The following is a 16857-nucleotide window of genomic DNA, read 5'->3' on the forward strand; positions in this document are numbered from 1 at the left end:
CAAATTAAACCTAAAAAAATCGATCCTCTAACATTGAAACCGTTAATTAGCTGAACCCATATGATGCGTGTGAAATCTGGAGGGGAGTTGCCGCGCCCCTGAATACCACAATGTTTTGGATGCTGGCTAATTAAGTAATTATAAGGAAGAATTGAGATAAAAGAAGAAGAACGAACGAAGGGTGGACTGGTTGAAACCCTCCCATGAGGGTGTGCCCCCTCGTCCGCCGGTCCAGAGGAGGATAGGGAAGTGAGGGCAAGATTTCGGCTGTGCGCAACACAGCTTCGATGGGCTACTTCTAAAGGTGCGGCTAAAAAGGTCAAAAGTATTAAGGAATTCAAAAGAAAATTATTTAAAGAAGATACATGTCTCATTAAGTGTTCCAAGAACAAAGTCTTGTACTCGGTACCAATGGCTTACACTACGGACACTAATGCTAAAATGCGCATACTAAAACATCAGAACGACAACTTTTGTCCAATAATCCAATCCAAATCTCTCACTCCTTCCGGGAGACTAGTCAAAATGTCCCAGAAATCCTCCATGAAAGGACATACACATCTGACCCATATTGCGCCGTTCATGCCTGGCCTTGCCAGCTCTCGCGCCTCAAACTTTGCCCTGAAATGTCCCTCTCCTGATTTCCGAATGCCGTCTGCATTGCACTGGAATCACTATTCCGGAGGAGTATTCAATCTCCTGCGTCTTCGGGTTGCACTCCACCTCAGGCCCTCTGGGATGCTGAAGGAGCGTCGGCTGAAGTGTGAAGTTCTCTTCCTCGCTCTCTCGGGGAGCGTCTCACATATCATCGATGAATAGTCAGATGATCGATCCCGGAGTATCATTGGCTGGCTCTGTAGCCTGTCTGTTGATCATTCCCCCAGTGTTGGCTTGTTCCGTAGTTGCGAGGACGTGGTCCACGGCCCATCTATTGATGGCTCTCTGAGTGTTATCCACAATCCGTCCGTTGACGAGTTCCTGAGGATTAACAGGCTCCATAGCCCATCTGTCGATGGGTCTGTCAGGATTCATCGGTCCGGCCGCCCGCATAAAGACATGTCTCTCAACAGGTCCCTCTCCCGCCAGCTGTTGGACCGGTCTCTCAGCTCTTTCCGGCTCTGGTGCAATCTGGGCCATTGATGCCTCGCGTGCTCCCACTCCCGGCGCCTGTCGTCCCGGCTCGAACATCCTCCGTCGGGGAACCTGCCACGCCAATGGCTGCTCACCCGGCCTCGGTCTCAACTGCGGAATGGTGTGGAACACAAACTGACCCGTCGGGGCCGGAACAACGCGGCGTTTGCGTCTCCACCGCTCGGGCTTCCGGCCGGGTCGAAGATGAATGCTCAGTACTTTGTCGTGGTGTGCGTAAATGTCGCAATCACACTCCGGCCAGGGCCCTCCACAGAGGAAGCAGAATTGCGCTCCGCAAATACATGTTATGTGGTTGCAACCGGTCAGCAGCGACAGCATTCTCGCGCATTGGGGACAATTGACGATACCATTCTGATCCATGGTTTCCTAAACATCTTCAGCAGGTCCGTCCGTGTCGTCCGAGCATTTCTCTGGGGGTTCGTGGGCCGGTCCTCTGCACTTTTCACACGTCCGGCTCCCGCAGCTCAGACACTCTCCATGCGCCTCTGGGCGGATATACATGGCACACTCGCCGTGATGACAGTAGAGCCGCTCCGAAGGCCCGACGGCCATCTCGGAGGCGAATTGGCGGTTGAGATGGACAAGAGCCGGGCGATTGACGGAGCGGATTGCCTCTTCCGAAAAGGGCACGCAGCATTGAGGTGGAAAGTCCAGCTCAGAACGGAGGCCGACGCGGATGGTTTCCCGAAGGCAGCGCAGGCAAAAGAAGCATCTGCATCCTGGGATGGTCACTTGAGCTGGTTCAAAACAAACGAAGCATGTCCCGTTTCTTGGCGCGAGCTCATCCCTGGCATCTGGCACCGGCGTTTTTCGAAGGGCGGCAAGTCTCTCCCCGGCCGTCAAGGGGATCTGGAGATCCATATCCTGCACATCCGGGTGCTGGAGACCCTGAGCAGCGACATCCTCATCACTCATAATGAGCGACAAGATGAAGTCTCGTTCGTCTTTGTCGCCAAGAGAGAGAGCAAGCCCAATAGCTTTGGCCAGTTCTCCATCCGACAGGTTGTTGAGGTTTCCTTCCGGAACTGTCGCGTGTCGACGAATGAGGTTGATCAAGTGCGGATGGACCGCATTGGCGGGGATGTAAGTCCCCATGATGAAGGAATAAGTGCGATCTCCTATCGGTCAAGTTGGGTTTGTCGAATACTTGGTGGAAAAAATGGGCTTTCACCCGTGGAAAGAGTGGCTTAGTATCCACAGATGGAGAAGAAGAAAGGAGAGAAAATTCCCGGTCGGCAAGGAAAGGAGAAACCCTTTACCCTCTGATGGACAGTCCTCTCGAAGTAGAGTGAACCAAGAACAAAACCTTGCGATACAATGTTCCGATGTTCAGAACACTCCGAATTCGAGGTTGATTGAGACCAACACTGCAGCTCCAACAAACCAGCCTAATGTGCAACCCAGGCTTAGCCACAAACAACTAGAACACATGAGTCGGCTCGAGAACACTAGAAAGCAAGGCCATGTTCCATACTAGGCATCAGACAGCTAAGAACACTAAGGGTTGCGCCGTACAGGACTGGCCCCAATCGGAGCTGTTGATGGCGAGGCACATATGCCACAATCCATACAACCTTAGTATAGGTAGGCATCTACTTTACCGCCGGGTTGTGGTTTAACATAAACACATTGAGGCAAGTGACCAGGAGCAAGACATGTTCAGGGGTATTTAAGAATGCTGTATATTTTTTGAACAGGTATTCAGACACTATAGCATGGCACGGCATGTCTGTTACCCAAAAATTCGTCGCCCATGCGTCAACCAGCCGCCATACCTCTTCCCCGACAATTAGTCGCTGCCCACGGGGGTATCCGGACTCCCAATCATCGACGGCATAACAAATCCCTGAAACGACGGTAACCTCAATTCGAAAAAGATGAGGGCGGTATCCAGTCCTCTTACCAAGTACCCGTATTCCCTGAGTGAACCCGTCCCGGTGGGTGGTGAAGATCCCGATATAAAAAAACAAGACGTATAGGATATAAAGAGTAGAAGAGACAAAAAACAAGACCAAAAACTTGGAGATAAAAAGCACGTGAACCCCTCGAAACTCCACCTCGTCGTAACTCCATCGCTGATTTCCCTATGTGACACGACGGCCAGAAGACACATAATATAGACAAAGAGATTCGAGCACGAGCCGCGTGACCTAGTAGCTGAAGTCGACATTCGCCATGACAGGCGGGGCCTTGTTCTGGTCGTTTGACGCTGTGTTGCTGTTGCTGTTGGAATTATGCACGGTGATTGATGATGAATCGCCGTCGCCGAGCGTCGTGTCCGCGCTCGATGCAGTCGTCGTCGTTTGTAGTTCGTGATCGACTGGCGGCTGGGCGCTAGGGGACCATCCTTCGTCGAGCATCTGCTGGAAACTCCAACTCGGTTGGAATGCCTTGCTGTTCCACGCATGATTCACCCGCTCGTACATTTCGTCAATCTGTTCTAGACTGATCTTGCTGGTTTCGTACACCATGCACCATACAAAGAAGACGGCCAAGATACAGAACGCACCCCAGATGAAGAATATTTTGGGTCCGAATGCAGCACCCCCGGGCCCGTCACCGAGCATGAAGGGAGAGCTGTAGGCAATGGCAAAGTTCAGGACCCAATTAGACGCGGTGGATACAGACATGGCCTTGGCTCGGACTTTGAGGGGATAGATTTCGGATGTGACAACCCAGACGACGGGGCCCCATGACGCAGCGAAAAAGAAGATGTTGACGGAACAAAAGGTGACCAGGATAGTCTGTGATATCTTCTTCATGTCATCCCCTGTGGCAGTGTTGAAGGATGCCATCAGGAGCTGGCACGCAGCCATGCCGAGGGCACCAATCATCAAAAGTCTCCGTCTACCCCAGTGCTCAATGACGAGCAACCCAGGAAGAGTGGACACGACGTTGATGACGTTGATGATGAGCGACTTGGTGTATGGGCTCTCAACGCCAGCTCCATCGAAGAAGGATGTGCTGTAGTACATGATAAAGTTGATTCCTGTGAGTTGCTGAAGCATCTGCAGGCCGCAGCCGGTAAAGGTACGTCGTCCGAGGTGCGGGGATCCAACAAAAATCTCTTTGTAGCTATCCGGGCCTAAAGTGAGTTCATAGCGATGATTTGCTACAATTTCTTGTAGCTCATCTACCAGGGCAGGATGGGTAATGTCGAGTCGTCGTAACCGGCTGAGGGAGAGGCCGGCTTCCTCGTGTCGTCCCTTTTTGACTAGGAAGCGAGGAGTTTCGGGTAGGAGGAGGAGACCAGCGGTCAAGATGAGGGCAGGAACGAGTTGAAGAGCGAGGGGGATGCGATATGCTGATGAGTTGTCGAGACGTGAGGTGATGATGTTGATGATGGAGGCGGCAAGAAGGCCAAATGTGATGGATAGTTGATAGGCACAGACTAGAGTACCTCGGACCCATTTGGGGGCCATTTCGGATTGGTAGAGAGGTACCAGAAGGGATACACCGCCGACACCAAGACCGGCAAGGAATCTAGAGGAGTGGTTAACAGCGGTTATCTGAGTGGAGAAGCGCGACATACCTGCCGGCCAACAACATGTCAGTGGCCTGAGCGCAGACCTGAAAGATGGAGCCGATGCAAAAGATTGCGACGGCGAGGAGGAGGGTTTTGCGGCGGCCGAGCGAGTCGCCAGCCGGGGCCGCCAGCAGAGCGCCGAGGGCAGTGCCGGCGCTCAAGATGGCGACGATGATGGACGAGTCCTCGGTGCAGATTTCGAGCTTGTGGTTGCTGTCGTAGCACTTTGTTCCGAACTGCTCCTTAAACTCGGTCATGGCGAGGATACCGTTGATGGCCCTAGAGAGTGACGACGGACGTCGGTTAGCCTCGTGTATTGTCGGTAGCGTGACGCGATGTGATGATGTGATGGAGTTGAGGGAAAGAATCGAATGCGCCTCGGGACGAATGGACCGGCATGGTATCTGCGGAAAAATCGATGTCGAGTCCTCCTCTTGCCTATTCCGGTCCCTTTTCATGACTCCGACAGGTTCCGACCCAAGGTTTGTCTGCAAGCTGGGGTCCTCGGTCGGTTGCGGGGTGCGAAGCCATCGCGAACATGGTCGTCGGTCGTGGTCGTGGTCGTAGTCGTGGGTCGCCACCGCAGCGCGCCCTTTATCGATGCCATCGCCAGGCCCATCGTGCACCCATCCAAAGCCATGGTGCTCGTCATTCCCGTCGTCGTCGCAGTCGCAGGTCGTCGGTCGTCGTCGAGTGCCGGGGGGTGGGCGGTGCGCGCAGAATCCAGAATGCACGGCGAACAAGGGACAGAGAGAGGGAATGGTCTTACCCGGTATCGTAGCCGAACAGCAACCCGCCCGAGGCCACGAAGAGGCCGACCATGATGGCCGGCGCCGACGAGCCCGCGACATTGTCGGGTTTCTGCCAGCCCATGGCAATGGCCATGGTGTCGGTGTTTGCGACGTCAATCCAGGGTCAGCAGCGTCGCCTGAGAGGCTCCGAGTCGGCCAGTTTTGGTGGAGGTGAAGGGTTGAGAGGGACGGGGACATTGACATTGGGCGGTTCCCGGTGGATAATATGGGGGGGTGTGGGTGGTTCAACTTGTTTGGAGGGCGGCCCACGGGTGGGTGTGGAGCCCGCAAGGAGCCCGCAAGGAGCCCACCCAGGGAACGCCAGCGGAACGCCCAGCGAACGCCCACTGGACGCCCAGGCGCTAGGGCGCTGCGAGCTGCACTGTATCAGTCCTGGAGTACACGCATTGCCGCACAGGGCTAGGTACCGGTGGTGTCGACGAGGGCATGAGCCTTGAGGGGAGGGCTGGCGACGGGAGGGAGGTTTGGGTGCTGCGCTAATGCGGTCGCGGAACACCGGGTGCACGGCACGGGTTACACCAGTAGGGGCGTCTCCCCACTCGGACAAAGGCAGGCAGTGCGGACTTCAGCCAAGCCAAGGGGGACTTGGTTGCTGGGAAGTGAGAGAGAGGAGCATCTCTGACTCCTCCCATGGCGGCAAAGTGAGCGACTACGCACTCGTTGCTGTGTATGCAGCCCGTACTGTAAAGGCGGAGGCGAATGCATACAAACGGGCTGGGTCGAGTCAGGAGGCAAAAAGCGGAAGGGATCGGCACAGTGGGGAGCCCAGCGTGCGCCGGGTGATTGGCTCCGCAGCGTGACTCTCCGCGACGCCTCAGTGGCCTCTCCTTCTAGGCTTCAGGCCCTTTGCACACACACGCACACAACGCAGCACACTCGCCAAAAAGCCACCTCCGCAGGGTGCTCGATGTACCGGCACCCGGACGCTGCGGAGCCCGCCCACTAATCGAGGTCTCAGCCAGGTCTCAGTGGTCACAGCGTCGCAGGCAGTCCGGGGGTGTTGCGTCGAACTCCAGAGTATTTCTCCTCCCCGGTCACCGTTGGAAGAGGGTTGCCGGGGCCTGATCCTCCTGCGTTGCGGCGTCCCCTGGTCGGAAGCACAGAAGCACAGTGTGTAGTGACCCAGGCCCTGGCTTGGCTGTGTGGCTGCGTTTCTGGGCGTCTTTGAGTGTCTGTGTGCCTGTGCAATCGAGCAAGTAACAGTAACTTGTGTGGCTCTGTATCGTGGCATTGTACAACTACAGAGTACATCACCACCGCCATGGCTGATGGCTTTGCTGCAATTGGGTTGGCTCCTTTCCCCTCGTTTTTCCTTCTTTTCCTTTCCTCGCTACTGCTAGTACGCTGGGCCTCGACCATCCCAATCTAAGTGCACCAACTCTGAAACTAATTCACATCAACTGTTGAGAGCAGCTCTAACACGCCAGCATTTCTCTCCCTCCTCTTCACCTGCGAGGGACCTAAGGTAAGGGATCGAGCCGAAGAGGATATCTCGACATGCCAGTCGTTGCCTGGAGGGCCATCCCTGAAGAGAAGCCGCATACCCAGATGGATATACAGAGACGTCATCCCGGAAGAGAAAGGACTAAATTAAGCGAGGAAGAGGATGCTAAGAAACAGAGTTTGGAATCATCTACGCGGACTCGTTTATCGATACCACGGAGCATGGAGACGAGAGCGAGCATGAGTGAACTCGACCATGATACGGCGAGGCACAGTCCACGCCTGAACAATCCCACACTGTCAGCACACGCAACGGCGGTGCCTCGATGCTGCAGCGGCTACCCCGGAAGTCCGCCCCCTGGACTGTCGGCTGGTGCCCCATGTCAACACTGCGTGCCACCCGTAGCGGCGACTTGCGCTGTGACGGCCGGGCAGTCCATCAGCCGAGTACCCAATACTCCGGGGCCGCGTGGTGCCGTCTCCCAGGCTAGCACCGTCTCCAGACTGCCCCAGACCGGGACCAGGCAGGGGAAAGACGCACCAGCGATGCAAGCCGTGAAAGTTGGGTGGGCGAGCGAGCGAGCAAGCGGCCTGTGAGCGAGAAAGCGGCCGTGAGAAAGCGAGAAAAGGCGCGTGTAATTTGGGTACCGGTACTTGCGTTCATGCCTTCACCACTCGGAGTTCACATGGCGTCGCTAGTGTGATGAAAGGATCAAACTGACTGATCCCTTTTGCTTTGTGCGAGGTGGTGATTACGAAAGTGCGAATGCGAAGGTCCGAGAAGGAAGTATTCCGCGAACAATGTCCAAGCATCTCATCTCATCTCGACTGCCGTCCTCGGCGGCTTAAGGCTGGACCGGGCTGACGAAGACGCAGCTGACGGATGACGCCCCAACACGGCCTGGGCACGACGCGGCGAGACACTCGTCGCAAGCCCAAGACACGGAATTCAAGCCTCACGTAAGAGGGTGCTTCGTATCCGTACTCCGTACTCCGTACCAGAACCCAAACCCGACGCCATGGGAGAGGAGAAGCAGGAAACGTTCGTCTTGGAATAGCCCACCGTCTCCGGGTCATGGCAAACACGGTGTGCTATTGTCAGCGGAGGTTCCACTCTGCTTCTCCTCTCCTCTCCTCTCCTCTCCTCCCCTCGCCTGCTCAGATCATGTTACGCTGTTTGATCCCTGGCAAACGAAAAAAAAAAAGGGTCCGGTCCATCACCCATCGGGAATACATCAGAGACATGAGGCCGAGAAACCTCCCCCTCTCTCGTCCCCCATCACAACGACATGTTGTTCATCTCCTTTGGGCCGCGGTGGCGCTCTCCAAACCCCCCCTCGGCGCGGCGTCTCTGGTGATTATGACGCCCTCGAAGCCAAGCCCGCCCCGGCGCACGACGACGGTTGGAGCTTGACATAGCACAGTGACGGTGACGGTCATGCGACTATTGGGCTGTTGGCTGCTTGGTTGTGTGTGGCTGGCTACCGACCTAGGCTGGGTCGCTATACTTTCCCACAAGCCAACTTGTCTCTACCTAGGTAGGGGACAGCCACAGTGCATTCCGCAGGTCGTAAACACTGTGTCGCGGGGCCAGGGTGCGGATGTGGATGTGCCATTTGCGGGGTGACGATGGCGCGGTGCCGCTACGCCATTGCTGGATGAATTTTGCTTGGGGCCAACCGCCGAGGCGACGTGATTGGTTTTGGAAGCGATGCCATGAGATGGTGCTGCAATAACCTGTATGAATAAGGCTATTTTCTTAATATTTGTCTAATTCGCTGCTCATATCTCACCGAGAACGGGCAGTGGACCCTACCTCTTAACCAGCGCATATAACTCACAGCACTGTACTATAATCCTCAAGAGCAGCAGTTAGTGTAAGTCATCTAAACCACCACCACCGACATCACCGCCCGACCATCCATCCAGCCTCACTGTCACATCGCATCCGGATCTGGCGTGTGCCTTGCCACAGCAGCAGCAGCGACCTCCGAAATCAGTCGGGCTCGGCCCACTAAGTAACCGCCAAACCTCCGAAACCAGCCCAGATCGCGCATTCTGCAATCTGAGACAGGTTCGGCTGCTGCGAACACGCCGTCCGAGCTCCAGCAGCCTGCCTGCGTCCCAGGTGGCTGGCGAATCCCGCTCGCCTGCCGGAGCTCTGTCCAAGCAAAAAGGGAATAAATAGAAAGAAAGAAAAAAACTCCCGGCTCCCTCTCATTGCCCCCCAGTCCAGCCCAGCCCAGCCAGCCCCCTAGTCTCTCGGGCCTTCGGAGTCTGGGCTGGCGAGAGGGGGAAATGGATCTGTGCTGCCGAACTCGGTCGTCTCATTCGCCGCTTGCTCGGCCGGTCATTGTCAGGCCACCATCTCTCTCGACGAACTCTACCTGTTGCTCAGGCCTTTTCCGCCTGTTTGCCTGCCGGCCGGTTCAAGCTTGTCTTAGGTTTCTCCTTGCAGCAGGCCGTGCCGCCATGTCGGTTGCGTAGGGTTGTGACGCATGGACGACTTTCTTCTTCGACTGCAAACTACTGTGGCCTCACATCCAGACACAATGACCACCTAAACGACCGCTCGAGACGCGCGATAGTTGCCCGCTTGTTTCGCCGTGATGTCACAAATGTGCCCACCAGACTATCCGCACTCGAATATCGAGTATCCACGCCTCCACTTGCCCATCTGCCGTGCGCCATCCACCCCACAGCGCTCACCTACCGCGAAAAGTAAAACACAATCCACTCTCCTAGCATCCCTAAAAATGTTTCCAACCTGTCAATTCAAAAGACCATGTCAGCTTGCCCATTCCTGCTCAAGTCCCCCAATCGCCGACCCACTCGTCCAAACATCCTGATTCACAACGGCCATCGCCAAGCCTTGTCAGGTCTCACATGCTTCTGTTTTCGGCTCTCACCTTCTTGGGCCCTCTCCCTATAGTAGACTAGGTCAAGACCCTCCGTCCATGCTCAGAGACATTAAAGGACCCTTTGCTTCAGCTTGAGTCTTATCGCCGACGTTGGAATAATCACAGCTTGCTTTTCTTGGACAGTGGGACGCAGAAAGTTTGCACCCGAACGCTGGAGCTCTAAGCGCTTTCCATCCCCTTTTGCTTCACCAGAAGGCATCTTATATAAGAATGAATAATAAATATAAATATAAGCACTTCACCTTAACTCTTCCCTTGACTCTTATATATTGACGATGAACTGTGCCCTAATATAATTGTATCAGGACTGAGATCGGATGCAAACGTTGTGCATCCCACTCCCCAACTACGCCTGGCATGCCATCATGATTAAGCCCAGTCTGCCGCCGGCTTCTGTGTCTCAACGTATCACGCTCAGCGTACGCGTCGGGTTTCACCGTCAGTAATTCTTTCTTTTTTCGCCCTTATTCGGCGTTCGCGAACGTAGGCGGGAGCTTGGCGGGAGCTGCTCTGCCTGCCGACGGATGCCTGGCTGGATCTTCGCTATCTGCGCACCCTCACCTATACCCGACGGTGAGGAAGACGGGAGGACTAGTCAGCTCGACGGGGCTCATGATGCCAAGTGATCATCGTAACTGGAACACTGTCTAAAGTGACACAAGCGCGCTCTGAGCTCTTCTTTGACTCGCCTAGACGTTACCGAGCGAAACGAGGCGAACCGAGCTGTGCGACCGCAGCCAACCAACCTCTTGTCAACCAAGACACGAGAGACAAAGCTTCACATGTCATTGGCCCGTCTCCTCCTCGCCAAGCTCATCCGACTCAAATACAGCCTCTCACTAAATCGCACAATCCCTCCCTGCTTTCCACAGCTTCAGTCCCATCTCGCTCACTAGAGGTTGAAATGACACCATGTCCTCTTTCCAGAAGCTCCCATCCCGTGCCACCATCCTGAGACTTGTTCACCGGTCCACCAATCCCTCGGGTAACTGTGCTTGGCTATGGATGAAGAGAACAAATGGAAGGAGTGGCTACCTCGGCTGAGAGGACAGACAGGCCTCGGTTTCGTTTCATTTCACAGCCCGTTTCCGTACCTCGAAATGGCATCATCACACAGTCACGACAGTCACAGCAGGTCATGGAACATTATGGTAAAGGTAGAAAATAAATGTAGTATTCGCAACAATTGGCATGCATCCCAACCTATCAATACAAAATCCTTTTACGCCTTGACGGTCCATGGTCCATAGACCTCTTGGGCACGAGCTACAAACACAACGCATCTTCTCATCACATCGTCTGTGTCCCCCAGCCTCGCCAGCAGGTGTCGGTACTTCTCTAATTCGCGACTACAAGCTTACAACTCGAGGGTGACATCCTGGCCTTGGACACGTCCAATGACCTGCGACGGGGCATACTTGGGGATGACCTCGTCATCGTGGAGCATCTCAAACTCCTCGGTCGCATCACGACCCATGAAGTTGAGGATGGCCTGGACGCCACCGGGGTGCTCCTCGAGCCAGTTGCTGAGGTCCAGGACGACGCCCTTGACGACAACCCACAGGTCGCCCTTGGTGTTGTGCTTGGCAACCTCCTCCATGGAGTACTCCTTCTCGGGGACCTCGAACACCTTGGGCTCGGGGGCCTTGGCGGCGGCCTTGGGGGCTTCCGAACTTGCGGGAGCGGAACCGGAAGCGGCCTGCTCAGCAAAGGCGGCGGGGCCGGAACCACCGGAACCGGAACCAGCACCAGCGGTGTTCCACTCAACGGTAACGCGGTTAGGGGCGTTGGGGTCGAGGTGCAGAGAGATCTGGCCGACACGCTGGGCGGCGGCTGAGCCCGCAGCGGTGCCCTGGAGGGCTTGTCGGAACAGGAAGTTACTGGCGGTGTCACCGGCGACACGGCCGTAGACGACACAGCCGAGCAGCGACGATCCACCAAGACGGTTGGCACCGTGAACACCACCAGCCAACTCACCGCAGGCGTAGAGGCCGTCGAAGGGCTTCTTGTCCTGGTTGAGGACCTCGGCCTTGTCGTTGATCTCGATACCACCCATGGTGAAGTGCAGGACGGGCTCCATGACGGAAACGTGGAAGTCGTCGTTGATGTCGAGGGGCACGCTGGGGAAGAACTTCTTGTCCCAGGGGTCCTTCTCCTTGCCGTCGGCGATGGAGTTGTAGGTCTTGAAGGTGCTCTGGAGGTGCTCGGGGGTGCAGCCCATCTCCTTGGCGAGCTCCGCGCCGGTCATCTTCTTCATGAGACCACGGCCAGAGTAGTGGCGGGTGTGGAAGTCGAGGGTGTTGGAGGCCTTGGAGTTGAGGACGAGGCGGATGGGGAACTTGTTCTTCTCCTTCTCCTTCCACATCATGCCGGAGACGTAATCACGGTGGCCCAACTCGTCGCAGAATCGGTCACCATCGGAGTTGAGGAGCAGACCACCCTCACCTCGGAGAGCCTCAGCGGCAAGGAACTTCCACTTGGAGCCGGGGTCCTTGGGGTCGACGAGACCAGTAGGGTGAACCTGGACCTTGTCCATGTCGATACCGTTGCCGCCAATGGCCATGACCATCTTCTGGCCGTCACCGGTGGCGTGGGTGCCGTTGGTGGTGGCAAGGCCGTAGGTGTCGGGGCGGTGCTTCTTGAGCAGAGAGGTCTCGGTGAAATCGGCGGCGTAGCCACCGGTAGCGAGGATGACGGGGCCGTCGATGGAGTGAGACTCGCCGTCAAACTCGTATGTGACACCGGTGATGGAGTTGCCGTCCTTGTTCAGGCTGGTGACGCGGGCCTTCTTGATGATCTCGACACGGCCAGGCTCGGTCTCGGAGAGCTCCTCGAGGCGCTGCATCAGGGCGTAGGTGATGGCCATGCCAGGGAACTTGGCGTCATGGCCTCGGTGGGTTCGGGGCTCGGAGTGACCACTGGAGGAAGGTAGTCAGTTTCAATGGTTCCGTTGCTGATTGCTTCATCCAGATGAATGAGGCAGAGTGGGTGGATGAATCAACTTACCCGAGACGGGAGACGAGGGTGAGATCGAGGTTGAACTCATCCTGGAGCCACTCGACGGCGGCGGCGGACTTGTAGGTGAGGACCTTGATGAGGTCGGGACGGGCCTTGTCACGGGCCGACTTTAGGGTGTCGTTGTAGAACTTCTGGACGCTGTCGGGAATGCCGTGCTCGACCTGGGTGCGGGTGAGGGCGCCGTTGATTCCGGAGGTGGCCTTTGTGGAGTTGCCGCCGAAGAAACCTGTGATGACGAATGTGAGCACATGTCAATCCGCTGGAGAGCGCAGTGCCGAGTGTGGTTGAGCGGCGAGGCTGACGGCTGACGGCCGAGATTTGCGGCTCATGGCAAGCTGGGAATACGTGAAAAAAAGGGATTCGAACTTACCCTGCTTATCGAGGACAACGACGTTGCCACCGGCCAAGTAAATGGTGTGCGCAGCTGACAGACCGGACACTGCATCGAGATGGTCAGCCAAGGGTCCTGGGGGATGAATTGCGACAGAGCGACTCCAACGCCCAATGCCCAGACAAGTCGTCGCAAAGCGACCGCCAGACAACGAGGCGAGAGACAATCACATGCCAAACGGCCCGAGAGCCTGTGCAAGATGGGGAGGTAAACTTACGGCCGCCGCCCACGACAATGACGCGGGGAGCCATTACTGGTGCTGGTTGTGGTTGTGAGGAGGATGGAGGAGGATGGAGGACGGGCGTAGACGGTGCAAACGGACAGACTAGAGCACGGCAAGAGGGAAAGCACGCGGGGAGGGCGTTGAGAGCGGGTTGCAGGTTGAGAGAGGATGAGAATGAGAAAAGAATTAAGACAAAAGAGGAGTTCCGGCGCGCCAGATATGGGGGGGAGTGGGAGGAAAGCGAGTCTTAAGTTTGGCGTGTGACGGGCCCCGACGACATGGAATGCGATGCGACCGAACGCCCACAACGCCGAGGGACACTGGGGAGCTCGCAATGACGGCGGCGTGCCGAGGTCTCTCCTGTTTTTTTTTCCCAGGCCCGGTCGGCTGGTACGTAGCCTCAGGTACTTTGCAACTGGCGCTGCGCTGCGGTGCATGAGACGGCCCTCGGTCCCCTGTCAACCCGAGCCCTCACAGCGCTGGTAGGGGGCACGGTCCGGGGGGCTGCTCGCTGTAGCAACCCCCAAGGAACAATGGAACTGGCCCACTGGTGTCAGGAAAGCCCGGGGGAGGCGCAAATCAGCTGCCGGCCTTTGCTCAGCACAGTTCCGTTCCCCGGAAGCGGTGGGCTGGTTCAGTGGGTTAGCGCAGGTGCCCGCCGAAACCACGTTGGAGGGGGCTTCAGGCACGGATACTGGCCGATGGGATGATGCTGCTCAATCCGTCATGGTGCCAGCATCAACGGCCACACAAACGCCGGCTCTACAAAGAGGAATACACACATGCACTCTGGAACATGAATACAGAATAGTTCTCTACCCCAGACACTCCTCCCCAACCCCAATTTTGCCTTCTCCCAGCTTGTTCCCGCGCAAGCCCATATCCCAGCGCGCCCTCTCGCGGCCAGCTACGCCGAAAAGCCGCGCGCCCCAAGTCCCACTGCGCAGAGCACCATGGCACCATCCCATGGGATGGGCACCGCTCCGGCCATCCAGCCGACGCCCTCTTTGGTCGTCCGCCGCTCTTTCGCTGCGCGTGCCGAGGTCCCCACCCGCCGCAACGAGGAAGATGGGGGAATTGTGGGGGCCAGGTGCGTCTAGTGTCTCTGGCCCCTGGCTCCCAGAAGTGTAGATGGGGCAAGCTCGCTGGTTTTCATCCCCGAAGTCGAGGTTGGGAGGAGGAAGAGGAGGAGGAGGAGAAGCTGGAGAAGCTGGAGAATAGCATGAGGGGATGGAAGAGGGGACTCCTTTTCTCAGTTTATTTCTCCATTTCTTCACTCCTTCTGCGCTTACACCAACCTCTGAACCTCTGAATACATCCTCCGGTCCGCATCGGTCCGCATCTGTCCGCATCTCTCCCTCACCTCTCTTCCCCAACTTTCCCCACAATTTCCTCTGCCTCCACACCATTTACCTCGGCGGACATCTCGCCGTGCCCGGACAAGTGCCCGGCCCAGCGACTGTTCTGAGTCCTCTCTCGTCATCGACATCTCGGTCAGATGACCAGTTCATTGCAAACCCTCTCTCGCGCAGGCCGCCGTGCTCGCCCGGAAATCCAATGCTTGTGCCATTATTGGGTCAAGATTCTTTCGTCTGGCTAGTGCTTGATGCTCGTAGCTGGAAATTTCGTTCGAGTCCTGGCACGTCTACGCTTTCACATGTGAACGAGGCTGCCGCTCCCCCAATGCTCCAACTAGGGGCACATGAATCGCTCGTGGCTCCCTGGTTCGCCCCTCGCCCACTCACATCACCGGCGATGGTGACGCTGATGACCATCCTGTTCCAGGTTACCGCTGATTTGGGTCATTCGGTTGCTTCTGATTCCCCAGATCTTCACTTCGCCTCCTCACTTGGCTTCCCCATTCGCCCACTTCGAGCTCCGGCGCATCTCGACCCTGCCGTCGCCCTGTCCACCATCCCACCTAGGGAATAAGCTGGACATGCTCCGTACCGCGTCTGAGTAAGGGGCCTGCCACCGCATCACCACATGCAAGACTCATCATGGTCATCTGGGGTCAAAGTGAAACCTTGCTCGCATCTTCAAGCACGTGAAAGCCCCAACATAGCCGCAGCCCGCCGTAGCATTTGCCGTCCTCCCGCAACCGACTGGAGGGAGAACAACCTTCCCCAGATTCTGCACGTGCATCATCTGATCTGACGCCAAGCCACCTTTCTCCATTCACCCGTCTCCAGCTTTTGGCTTGTTTTCACATGCAGATGGTTGCAGTCATTGATCATCTCATCTCCCAAGCGAGACGAATGCCAAGTCTGGGGAGAAGATGTAACGTGACTAATAAGAAATTCTTTATCTAATCTGATAGCCATCCACGTGATCAACTCTCATTCTTGACCCACATCCAATTACTTGCATCCCGCTGCCCCTCCACTCATGACGTATCAACCATCAGCCAACCAACCGCATCGTCAACGTCGTGCGCCTGCTTCTGCGTCTGCCTGTATCAGAATCCACCTCGACTCCCGGTTTCACCATGAAGCCTCTCCTGCTTCTCAGTCCCCTCATCGCCCTCGCCACCGCCCAACTCCTTCGCGGCTCCCTTCAAGTCCCGCTCCCCAACCGTCCCCCGCTCAACGGTCACCTTCCCGCCATGGCCGACAAGAATGATAACGCCGGCAAGAAGGATGCCAGCGGCGATAACCAACCCTCTGTCGCCATCGCCGACGTCCTCGGCACCCAGCGCTCCCTCACCACCTTCTCCTCCTTCGCCCGCCTCCACCCCTCCAGCGAAGCCCTCCTCGCCAACTTCGACGTCAATACCACCGTCCTAGCGCCCCTCAACTCCGCCATCGAAGCCCTCCCCCGAAAGCCTTGGGAGGACCCGCGAGACTACAGCCGTCTAGGCCCGAAGGCATACTCCGGCGACGACGGCCAGGAGCGCGCCCGCAAGAATCTGCTTCGTTTCGTCGAGGCGCATCTTGTTGCGGGAAGTCCCTGGATGGAAGACGACAAGGCAGAAACGGTTCTCGGAAAGCAGGTCTGGTGGGTCGAGAAAGATGGAAAGAAGTTCGTGATGCCGGATGACGTCGAGGTGGAGCGTGTGGCTAGCCAAGTTGCCAACGGCGAAGTGGTAAGTTATCTTCATAATGAGGGATATCAATCGCAATACTAACAGCATTATGCAGTGGATCCTAAAGGGCGTCCTGAACTATGAATAGACCTAGCGATCCATGATTTCATAATGTACATGTGTAATGATGAGATGAACGACGGTAAGGATACCTAGCGACAAGATCGTTGTTGTAGTTGCTTATTATTTATGCCTTTATTTGTATTTATTTTCCACATCTACTCGTGCTTAATAGAGACAGCGACTTCTTTTTCATCATGCCGTGCGTGAAAGACGTGTAGGTGTT

At 56.3% G+C, this 16857-nt stretch overlaps 7 protein-coding genes across 7 annotated transcripts; 2 read left to right on the forward strand and 5 right to left on the reverse strand.

Annotated features, from left to right (window-relative positions):
* Nucleotides 1-1518: 1518 nt before the first annotated feature.
* On the reverse strand, nucleotides 1519-2247 carry BGZ61DRAFT_527810 (uncharacterized protein; the record flags this gene model as incomplete). Its single annotated transcript, XM_046253166.1, has 1 exon — nucleotides 1519-2247. One exon carries the CDS (start codon nucleotides 2245-2247, stop codon nucleotides 1519-1521), a length of 729 nt encoding a protein of 242 aa, XP_046109259.1.
* A 573-nt stretch (nucleotides 2248-2820) lies between these two features.
* BGZ61DRAFT_442589 (uncharacterized protein) lies at nucleotides 2821-4622 on the reverse strand (the record flags this gene model as incomplete). Its single annotated transcript, XM_046244756.1, has 1 exon — nucleotides 2821-4622. A coding segment is annotated over one exon (1320 nt), but the record flags the coding sequence as incomplete, so codon positions are not given.
* An 8-nt stretch (nucleotides 4623-4630) lies between these two features.
* BGZ61DRAFT_442590 (uncharacterized protein) lies at nucleotides 4631-5696 on the reverse strand. The gene is made up of 2 exons (XM_046244757.1): nucleotides 5448-5696; nucleotides 4631-4957 (listed from the first exon to the last, which is right to left on the reverse strand). The coding sequence occupies exons 1-2, from the start codon at nucleotides 5561-5563 to the stop codon at nucleotides 4648-4650; spliced, it is 426 nt and encodes a 141-aa protein (XP_046109261.1). The 5' UTR covers nucleotides 5564-5696; the 3' UTR covers nucleotides 4631-4647.
* Nucleotides 5697-6987: 1291 nt separating this feature from the next.
* On the forward strand, nucleotides 6988-7530 carry BGZ61DRAFT_473202 (uncharacterized protein; the record flags this gene model as incomplete). Its single annotated transcript, XM_046248432.1, has 1 exon — nucleotides 6988-7530. The coding sequence occupies one exon, from the start codon at nucleotides 6988-6990 to the stop codon at nucleotides 7528-7530; it is 543 nt and encodes a 180-aa protein (XP_046109262.1).
* A 586-nt stretch (nucleotides 7531-8116) lies between these two features.
* On the reverse strand, nucleotides 8117-8990 carry BGZ61DRAFT_513929 (uncharacterized protein; the record flags this gene model as incomplete). Its single annotated transcript, XM_046252190.1, has 4 exons — nucleotides 8117-8422; nucleotides 8468-8670; nucleotides 8775-8783; nucleotides 8949-8990. 4 exons carry the CDS (start codon nucleotides 8988-8990, stop codon nucleotides 8230-8232), a joined length of 447 nt encoding a protein of 148 aa, XP_046109263.1. The 3' UTR covers nucleotides 8117-8229.
* Nucleotides 8991-11211: 2221 nt separating this feature from the next.
* Nucleotides 11212-13829, reverse strand: BGZ61DRAFT_560142 (FAD-dependent oxidoreductase-like protein; the record flags this gene model as incomplete). Its single annotated transcript, XM_046255785.1, has 4 exons — nucleotides 13481-13829; nucleotides 13243-13311; nucleotides 12861-13098; nucleotides 11212-12772 (listed from the first exon to the last, which is right to left on the reverse strand). Exons 1-4 carry the CDS (start codon nucleotides 13512-13514, stop codon nucleotides 11212-11214), a joined length of 1902 nt encoding a protein of 633 aa, XP_046109264.1. The 5' UTR covers nucleotides 13515-13829.
* Nucleotides 13830-15890: 2061 nt separating this feature from the next.
* BGZ61DRAFT_513932 (uncharacterized protein) lies at nucleotides 15891-16826 on the forward strand. The gene is made up of 2 exons (XM_046252191.1): nucleotides 15891-16571; nucleotides 16627-16826. The coding sequence occupies exons 1-2, from the start codon at nucleotides 15975-15977 to the stop codon at nucleotides 16657-16659; spliced, it is 630 nt and encodes a 209-aa protein (XP_046109265.1). The 5' UTR covers nucleotides 15891-15974; the 3' UTR covers nucleotides 16660-16826.
* The last annotated feature ends 31 nt before the right edge of the window (nucleotides 16827-16857 follow it).

Source organism: Ilyonectria robusta (assembly GCF_021365365.1).
Source record: "Ilyonectria robusta strain PMI_751 chromosome Unknown BGZ61scaffold_3, whole genome shotgun sequence".
In the NCBI taxonomy this organism is placed as follows: Eukaryota; Fungi; Ascomycota; class Sordariomycetes; order Hypocreales; family Nectriaceae; genus Ilyonectria; species Ilyonectria robusta.